Source organism: Cupressus sempervirens, chromosome 10, assembly GCF_028749045.1.
Source record: "Cupressus sempervirens isolate cs-2001-9-10 chromosome 10, ASM2874904v1, whole genome shotgun sequence".
Lineage (NCBI taxonomy): Eukaryota > Viridiplantae > Streptophyta > Pinopsida > Cupressales > Cupressaceae > Cupressus > Cupressus sempervirens.
The window spans coordinates 433,051,875-433,062,641 of record NC_143127.1 but is presented as its reverse complement, the minus strand read 5'-3'; the positions used below and the strand labels follow the sequence as shown (position 1 = coordinate 433,062,641).

The window sequence follows — 10,767 nt, the reverse complement described above, 5'->3', positions numbered from 1 at the left end:
AAATATGTATAATAACCACAAGATAAGAATCATGTATAATAACATAATATTTTTAATTAGGGATCAAAGGGAAATCCCTTGTGAGAATGATGTCGTTGATATGTGTACTAACATAAAAATTCCTTCTGAAAGCTTATGACCCTTTTAAGAGCCAATTACATACAATCAATACATATTGTCCCCATTAGGAGTCTTAGAAACATTTCTAGAAGATTCCAACCCTATTAGAGCATGTTGGGAAGTTAGTTGAACCAATTGCCCAAATTAGTTTAGAGTCTTTACATAAAAGAGATCTCAAAGATAACATATCCAAGGGTAAATTTATTGATACACAAAATTATTTGTTAACATGGTTCCTTTGAAGTTCTGAACACATCCTCAACACCATCTTCTAGTCTAATCTCATTAAGTTTGCATCCTCAACATCAATACAATACAATCAAACATGACATTTACAACCAAGGAAAAAAATATTCCTTTATACCTTGTCCTAACTACTAATTGTGCTAGTTTTGAGGCTTTACCAATATACAATGAATAATATAGGACCTTCTTAAGACATTAAACTACATATATCATCATATTTACACATCCCAAAATAACATAACAAAAAATTTGGCTAATATTTGAATAAATCACACTTTATCTATTAGTAGTCTTCATTGAGTGAAATCTAGATCCTTCTACCTCAAAAACATCATCACACACATGTATTCAACCATAATCTAAGCTTTCTTAGCTAAATTCCATCTCACTAAATAGATACAATTCACTTATCACAAAATTTTTTTCTATGTACTACCCTATGATGAGTCTTAATTTTTTCTCTTGTAACTCATGCAATCCTACAAATAACTTCTTGCACACATTGGTGTTGCATCTAGACATGTCCACAAAAATTATTCTAATCTCATAGAACTATGTTCCACAACCTCTAACCCCATTGATCAACTATTCATAGCTATAATACTTATATGTCAACATCAATGACAAACCAAGTCATGAATGAAACACATAAGTGATCAATCTAAGCATTAGCCACTCAATTACATCCCCAAACATGTTGAAAATATTCCCTTCAACATTCATGCTAACAATCTCTCCCTTTGGCATTCATGGTAACTTATGATGAAAACCACCTTCCTAGAATATCAAATTGAATACTCCATTTATAGGCATCAATATAAATTTTTAGTACATCTCACCACAAAGATAGTACTCTCCACCATACTATTTCTTTTCCCCACTTACTCTTTTCCATTCATATATAAGGTTTCTAATGTATCACTCTCCGCTAGTGACATCAATGACAAAGGTGTCATTATGCCAATCTAATAATTAGAAATGTTCTCATTATTTCAATCATCTCCAAAAATCTATATAAACTAAAAATTCCAAGTGCCAATAGTTGTTGCTATACAAATATTTACCCAAGAGTTCTCAATAATTCTGCTCAAAGTGGCTACACAACCAATGGATCATCACCAAGCATTCAGTCCAGCTGTAAGAAAATTCTTAGAATATATTGGATTGATATAATCATAGATCATCTAATCTAAAGAAGGTTGGGGAATGAACCCAGGAATGCCTCTAAGGTACTCAAAATGATCCTTAGTAAATGGGTTAGTAAATATATCTACTATCTATTCATTTATGCTAACATACTTCAAAATAATTTTCTTTTCTACTACCTTCTCTCTAAAAAGGTGTTACTATATAGCTATATGTTTTTTCTTTGATTGTAATACTAGATTCTTTCACGTACTAAACTTACCTATGTTATCAAATATGTGATAATAGGATTTTGAAAATCAATACCTATTGTTTAGGGATAAAATTGAAGAACTATAATATGATACATGTCTCCACTTTTCTCACTAAAGCATTCAAAATATTTGAGTAGGGAAAGGGAAAATCTCCAAATATAATTGCTTCTTAAATTTAAATTATATTAGCCAAGCATAAATGAAGAAAGAGATGCCAATGCTAAATTTGAATTGTGAAAAGGAATGCAATACAAAAAAATACTCTCTTTAGCCTATGTGTGATAATATGCATGCAAAATTGAACTAATTGACTAAGTAATGTAAATCTAGAAGACATGTATATATAATTTGACCAATCAAGATACACAATTATTCCAAAATTATGAATGGAAATGAAAGATAGATGAGTCACCTTAAAATATGTATAAGAAAGGTTTTGTTTTATTTGAAAAGTGTGGATCAGAACTGGCAACTCAAAATCTTTTGTCAAACCTTTAAATAGAAAGAAAAAGATAGAAAAACCCAAAAAATTATGACTTGATCAAGGATTAAAAAATAGGTAGAAATGGTGGAAGTCCTTACGAAAGGATTTCTATGGAATCATCATCTTCCTTGGGCACTATAACAAGTTTGACATAGATTCACCAGATAGATTATGGGGAGTTATTTCTAACTTTGTAACCACAATTTCACTTTCCTACTCCTACAAAGATATAATTTGGGTTTTTGTGTTGGGTGGATAAGGATTTTCCTTTATCAAGAACTAGATTGAGGAATTAACATTGAATTGAAATGTAATTGAGAAGGAAATGCTAACATTTAGTAGGAATCAACAATATCAAATGAAAATTACAATTACCTTTATAGATGCAATTGAATTTGATAAGTGACAAAGTGTGTAGATATAATATCCTTGACACAAGCAAACCAAAAGAAAATCAAAGAAGCCAAAACCTCATGCATAGGAATGTATGTAATATTTCAAGAATTAATGATAGAATAAATTGAATGGATTTGAATGATAGATCTCCTCCTTTCAATCCAAAATCCACTATCGCTTTAAAGAAAGACACTTGATGCAAAGGTGAAAATGCTTAGACTTGAAGATGTTTGAGATTAATTGCTTTCTTTCTTGAACAACTTGATCTCTTGGATTTCTTGGACCCTTAATCATAAAGAGTGTGCATGTGATAATGAAATCCCTAAGTCTCCTTATATAATATTTTTTGAGTAGGAAATTAAAAGAAGCTGACAAGGAATTGTGAAATTAATATTTGAAACCTTGAGGCATTTCAAGCCCAATGCTTTGCAACCACTTGTGAAGAGATCAAATAGGGTCAACCTATTGTCAAATAGGTCCACTTTTGGTCAAAATATTAAAGAAAAGGTTGACTTTTTTTGACATATTCCTAAAGAAGGGAAGAGGAGGGGACTACAAAAGTATCATGGGAAGTTGAGATAGAATTTGGAAATACAAATATTATCAGAATATATGACTGAAAGGGTGTAATACAACACTTAAAGGACCATATCAGAAGGCAAGAGATGATATAGAAGTGTGACATGGATTAAAGAGGAAATAGAGATACCAAAACCACACTAAGGAGGGCTAAAAAGTATGTGTAAATCATCCTTTTTTATTTTGATTTGACAATATCTTTTAGATGACATGTATAGCTAGTGAACAAAAGTAGAAATAATTATTTTTTATGTATATTTTCTTTGTTATAAGTACTCAATTTTGACCTTATCAGAATCCAATAGTTTTTTCCTCCCGTCAAAACTTCCCTATCAAATCTATACCTTCTTGAGAAAAAAATATATATTCATGAAGAGTATTCTCTCCTCTAGAGATAAATATTATTTTTTTATTTTTTTGATATGATTTACTATTTTTTTTCCTTTTTTGATGGAGCATCTTCCGAAATGTTGAAATATTGACTTATAATATTTTGAGATTATAACATATTATAACTAATTAAAAAACTCAAAAATTTATATAATGATGATATTGAATCTAAGATCTATAAAAGGGTATTTTTAGTTTTTGAGAAAAATTGAGTTTTGATAGAGAAATAAGATTTGACCAAAACAATTTTTTGTATCATAAACAGTGACATAGATCTACGCTTTTACCCTCCATTCTAAGATGGTACAATTTTTAGTAGGAGTGTGAGACAAGTCATACTCTTAGTAAAGGAGGAAGAGAAGAGATAATGTCACAAGGAGGTAGAACATCACTAAGCCTAAGGAAATTTATCAACTTGCATCACTTGTTGACAAATTTAATGCCTCTAACATAGATTCTTGAGAGAACATAATAAAAAGAGATTAGAAGAAATTGGAGCATAAAATAATGGAGAAGGTTTGTGACTTCATTGCAATTCAGGAAGCTAAACTTGACATTTTATTGATCACATTGGGGGGAACATTTGAAAAATCTAATCCAATTATTCTAGAAGTTATTTGATGTTCCTCACTTCACACAAGAGATTTCATAGAAGCTAAGAAATATTGAGGAAGAGTTGAAGACTAGTGTAAAAATATTAACCAAGGGAGCTTGGTGATTCTAGGTTCATTATAACAAGGTGAAGCACTTTATGGGATTATAGTTAGATTTTAGGAGACAGAGGGATGAGATAAGAGATGAAATTATAGTGCTATAGGCACTCCTCATAGCATTGGTGGAATTTATGAAGAATAATATAAATATAGCTAGAGAGTTGATCACACAACATGAATTACCGATAATAGATCACATGTTAGAGCTCTCATCATAATTACCTGCCCAATAACTAGCACTACAAGCTCAAAAGGAATCATGAAATTCCAACATGGATAGTGCAAAGAGTGCACATAAATCTTTGTATGATAAAAGTTAAGTCTATATTATACATACTTTCATTCTTGTCATGGAAAAAGGGGGATTGGTATATCATAAATAAGGGAGGATAGTAAGTATAATAAAAATGTTTTTCACATAAGGATGATATAAATCTTGAATTTCTTTTTTTTTCTTTATAATCAAGTTACCAAGAAGCATAAGTTAGGGGGAACACTCCAATTTTCCCCAAGTTTGATTTTTAGCACATGAATGAGTTTTTGCCACTAATACTAAAGAAGAAGAATGCTACTCCTATTTGCATTTGAGTATTTTCATTAGTGGAAAATTATGATGTAGAGAAAGGTTGGTTAATGAAAGATAAGAGAAATCAATAAACTCTAGAGCACTAAATAATTATTGTTACTAAATGAAGTTTAAGTTAGCAAGTAGAATGAGTATTGAGTGTAGTGATAACTAAGAAGTATGGTAAGAAAGTACAATTATGACCAAGCATGGATATATTATCAAAGGACAACATATTACTAGCTAGAAGTTTATTGGGATACAAAGATATTGAGAGTGGGGGAGGTGAATTAAGATCACTAAAACTTTAACCTTCAAAACAAGCTAAATTTATTCACCAAATTATTCATCTCATGTCTAGATTATGCATAACATAACTTAAAACTTCAAATTTTGAAATAGATCTACTTATGTGCCACATCCATCATCATGAAAACGTAAACATAAAACACAATAGATTTTGGTTACATAGGAACCTCCAAGGTGAAGGTAAAACTGGGGTGCAAATAACACTCACAAATCTTCACTACTACATTAACAAAGTTATCCTGTTAGGACTACAAAGTTAATCATTTTTGACTATCTATCATATGAGGGGTCTGCCCTTTTAGGAGCTTTTCAAAAACTATTAGTTCTACCTTGATTAAAGAATTTAACACATACAGTGATGAAAGGAACCTATTAAAAGATTTACATATGCCTATTAGGACCACTTTGTTAAGAGATTTATCTTGATTCACCCCACCCACCCACCACCCCGTCCCCACTCTCATTGTCTCAATTTTCCAATAAACTTGAAGCAATTACTAAGAAGAATAGTTCGTATTTAACAAGTGACACATAACTCATGTAAATATTTGTAATTGCACATAATTTCATATAGTTGAATCCTATGAAGACAGGAAATAGTTTACCAAGATCAAGGAGAAAATTAGGTAAGATAAATATTGGACATGAAACATGACTTTATGGATCCCTAGGTGCAAGTATCCACCAATGAAAATATAGAAATGAATATTGGTAAGAGAGTCAATGAATAAGAATTGTTAATTTAATTGATAGTGCAAACCAAACATTTCCAAGCTCTAATTAGGTCACATATGGTGGAAGCTAAAAATTTTCTATATAAAGAGGGATTGATAAAAGATTACAAATTAATGAGAGATGAAATTATGCTAGAAAAGAATGAGATATTAATAGTATTTTAGTAGAACAGAGCTACCAAGAAGATATTAAGGGTAGATCGATTGAAATCAATCACTTGAAGGTGATATTAGAAAAAAGCTAACCAAATTTTTATTAGGAAAAGTAAGTTGCATATTGTTAGATCACTTTACTACTACTTTCTTACCATTTTAGATTTAAATCTGCTAGTAGAGTGGACCTAACAATTTTTATGTGAAATATCTTAACCAACTGCACACTTGAGAATTGTTGCTAGATCCTTTAATTGGGTCAATTTAAACAAATCCTATTGTGTTACTCCTAAATGGGTAAGTCATCAGAAGTGACACTTTTGTATGCCCTAACAAGAAACGCTATGACTAGAGTGGTAAAGGATTTGTGAGTGTCATGTACACTATATTTTTCTCTCTAACCAAGGGTTTTCGTGTGACCAAATCTATGTTTCAAATGTGTTAAAAGTGTTGATGATTACATGTGATTTTATTATTGTGATAGTTCTTATATTTTCATAATCAAATATTATTATGATTATGCATGCAAATCAAGTTTAGTAATCTAGAGGGTAAAAAGAGTATTAAGTGATAAAGGTTTCAAGCAACACTGATTCAACCCCCTCTCAACATCACACCTTTCCTAAATATTGCAATAGTTTATACCTTGGTAACTAACTTTTTATTGTATTTCTTTAGGAAGTAAATATTATAATGTAACATGCATTGTAATATCACAGTAAGGTCATATATTATTCCATGTACATTAGAAAGGCCATCAATTCAATTAGTTATTAGGACTAGGTATAAAGAAAATATGTTTTCCATGGTTGTAAAGTGTGTGATTATGGTTATGTGCATAATATACAAACTATAATTGATAAGGATGTGAATTTAATGAGATCATAGTAGATGATGGTGTTAAAGATGCATTGAGAACTTCAAAGGAAATGTATTTGCAATAAAGTTGTTCTATTGGTTAGGTCACCCTTGGATATGTTATCTTGAGAATTGTTTTGTAAAGATAGTTCTGAAGTAATTTGGATAGTGAGTTAAGTTGACTTCCTATCAACTCCTAATATGGTAGGAGTAGATCCTAACATGGCTAGAATCTTTTGATAGTGATTCAAAGTCTCCTGTTAGATACTAATATGTACTAAATGTATTGAATGGACTCCTAAAAGGGTCATTTCCTTTGTCAAGGAATATTGACATTAGTAGATCATCTTGTGGGCATTATTCCCACCAAGGTTTTCCCTCTAATCAAAGGTGTTTCCCTAGTTGACAAATCTTTTGTAATGGTGCATGTTTCTTATCTAGTGGTTATTGCATATTTTGGTTATTAGATTTGGACTTAGTAACTTGAATTTGAATTTAATTAACCATACAACTAATTCACTAGGAAGTAGGAGAGTAGAAGAAGAATTGTAAGATCCTCTCCAAGAATTGGGAGGTTAGAAATAATTTTAAATCAATTATAGGTCTCTCTTTTGTTTACTTACTCTATATCATTTTAATACTCTAATTTATTGTCTCTCCAGAGACACTCTATTTTTTTTTGGCTTGCCTTTGTTGGGAATATGAAGAGTATGAATTCTACTAGTAGCTATAGCAATTAGGATGGTGATAATACTTTTAGCTTTAATATGTTAGAGAAGAGTAGTAGAAAGAAGTTAATTCTCTTTATGATTGATAGAAACTCATGGAAGTTAGCTTTTACTACTTCTAGTGTTATGTAGTTTTTAAATTATTTTGTTGTTGGATGGTTAGTACACTTCAGGGTGTGACAACTTGTTGTTGTGCTCTGCCAATGTGAATTCTTGTGTGGTTTCATGGTCCTTTCCTTTCCAACTTAATTAAAACAACTATAGTAAAACACTTGAATGGATAAATATAAGGAACAACAACATCAAAAAAAAATTGCATCCAATTTATCTTAGTCTAAACATCAAACAAGTTTACTAGAAGGTTCAAGAAACTAAAATTACTACTCAACTAATTACAGGGTACTTTCATCAAAAGAAATAAAAACAATTAGAAAACCTATCATTCCATACTAAACTTATACGTTAGATGTCTTGATGAATACATCATATTCCAAACATAAAGGACTATAAAAATACAAGATAGTATAAGATTATACCCTTTTTAGCATCACATCAAAATAATTTAATTCTAATTGTTACTTCTATGAATCCATAAATAGTGGAAAAAGTCAACGATTACAATCACAGTTTTAACAAGAGATGCAATGCATCAAAGTTCCTTCCATTAATTGAAAAAGCAAGAAAATAGAGATTTATAGATAGAAAGGAAGGATAGAAAGAGAGAGCTAAAAATGAGAATGATATGTTGTTATAAGGACAAGTAAAGGTAGAACGATAGAGAGAGTTAAAGGGAATTTTAAAAATATTAATAATTATATTATTTTAAGAAATGTAAAAATAGATAACTCTATATTTGAAAAATAATTTGTGATAATTAATATTGATTAGACATTATTTTTGTTCAATGTGGTGAGGTAGAAGATAAAAATATTACTTTTTTGAAAAAAATCTAATGAAATTGTCACAAATGTGGAAAAGATAAAATTGTAATTATGACCAAGATTTTAATTTCTATATTTCCATACAATGAATATGAAATACCATTGGTGGTTTAATTTCCAAGGTTTTCATTTTCCATAAAAAAAATTTAAGAAATAGAAAAGCAGCCAGCAATATATTCAAATCCCCCTTAAATTGTGCTGTAATCCCAGTTGGAATGGAATCATAGCCGTTCGTTTTGGAAGCCACAAACAAATCGTGAGCGTTGAAGAAGAAAATCCTAACAGAATAGTCTCAACTTTCCATATATATTATATTATATTGTAAAAATATTGGACATGATAAAAATAAATTAAATGGTTCAGTTTGTTATAAGAATTGATTCAAATAAAATTATGAGTACTCCCACGGTGATGACTAATATCTCGCGTTGGTAAAATAAAATTCTTATCATTACAACTAATAAAAGATGAGAGCTTAAAATCCAACGGTCATTATGGATTCTGGCTGATTTTTGTACTCACTACTGTTTATTTTTTATTTGGTGAAATTGATATTAGTTGGTGCTAATGGCATCTCCTAAGACACACAAAAATTTATCAAGGAAATAAACAAAAATTTATCAAGGAAATATTAATGTGATAAGTATTAAGATGGGGCCAAACCGTGTTATTTTTATTTTTATGGGTCTCGACTCATTAAAATTTAAATGACAAAGAGGTGTCTAAATTTGAAAATTGAACTTTAACTTGGAAAATGGCGCCCACCATCGATACATATTTTCGATTTAAAACATGTTTGAGGTCACATTTGGTAGAGATTTTCATTTTTATAGTTATCAGAGCGTTTTTGTTTTTTAAAGATCTGAAGGTATTTTCAGAGAGGCTATAGGAGTTGAGAGATTGAAAGGCAATTGAGGTATGGTCTAGTTCATTTTGTAAGTGGTTTTAGTCTATTGTGTAAGGCATATTATTGATATTACTTATTATAATGTTTGTCATTTACCATTGTGTTGTAAGCTCTTGTCTAATTGTACTATTTTCAAAAAAAAATTCAGCATCCGCATCGCAATAGCTCCTCCATCAAATGTAATTGTGCCGAATTCAATGATGGGTATGAGTGCATGCACAAATTACACCGTCTCTTCACACCTCAACTCAGGCTCTAAGGAAGACCCAAATAATACCATTGATGAGAGGAAGCAGAAGAGGATGATTTCCAACAGAGAATCTGCAAGGAGGTCCAGGCTGAGGAAGCAGCAACATTTGGATGAACTGAGGGCAGAGGCTGCTAATCTGAGGGCAGAAAGCAACATGATTCTCACAAAATTTAAATTTGTTTCACAGAATTACATGAAGCTGCAAGAGGAGAACATTGTCCTGAAGTCACATGCTGATGAATTGACCCTCAAGCTTCAGTATCTGAACATGGCAATGCAATGGGCAGGGGCTCCGAATGGCCTTGATTTGACCTCTGAAGGGATCCTATGAAATGATTGTATGCATTTTAGGCAAAGCATGTAAAAACTGACCCACTCAATTTTCTCCTCTTATTCTGATAAATTTGTTCATAAAAATTGTCCAGTTTTAACCTGTGGTCGAATGTTTCTATTTTGAAACTCCAATAGACTCCTCTCATCCATAAAATCTCTATTAAGCAAACGAAACTTGTAACCGCAGAACACCTGTCAAATGTAGACATTAGTTCAATTTTAGCTTTGTTTAACAGTGAGGTACATTATTTGATTTGCAAAGAGTTATAAAATAATGCTTATAAAAAGTAAGTCAACAAGTCAACTTTAGTCTAGATATAATGTTTGATTTTGAAGCGGATGTAATATATGAGTGAAGCACACATAGCCATACATTTTTACTGAGATATTTAAGGTGTCTATATTTTCTGGAGCCTACTTCTTCACATATACAGATAGACGCACACCAGCTGGTTGTTGGAACTAAGAAGAGTATTCAGAAAATGTCCAATTCACTGTACCAGGCAACATCAACATTAAGTAAAACAATAGGACCCATTAAAAGAACTAGTCTCTAATCTGCTACTCTCTAAAGACTTAGATTTGTTTTTTATTAAATTATCTAGTTTTAAAATACTGTACAATCTAATCATGTTGTATTTACTTCAGATCATTCTTTAAG

At 30.8% G+C, this 10,767-nt stretch overlaps 1 protein-coding gene across 1 annotated transcript; it reads left to right on the top strand.

Moving 5' to 3' along the window:
* The first annotated feature begins 9,690 nt into the window (after nt 1-9,690).
* Nucleotides 9,691-10,104, top strand: LOC149534578 (bZIP transcription factor 44-like). The gene has a single exon (XM_089805417.1). It carries the CDS (start codon nt 9,721-9,723, stop codon nt 10,102-10,104), a length of 384 nt encoding a protein of 127 aa, XP_089661543.1. The 5' UTR covers nt 9,691-9,720.
* Nucleotides 10,105-10,767: the final 663 nt, after the last annotated feature.

Bases quoted from the DNA above. Each gene is read 5' to 3' on its own strand.
- LOC149534578 (XM_089805417.1), top strand. From the start codon at position 9,721: ATGATGGGTATGAGTGCATGCACAAATTACACCGTCTCTTCACACCTC.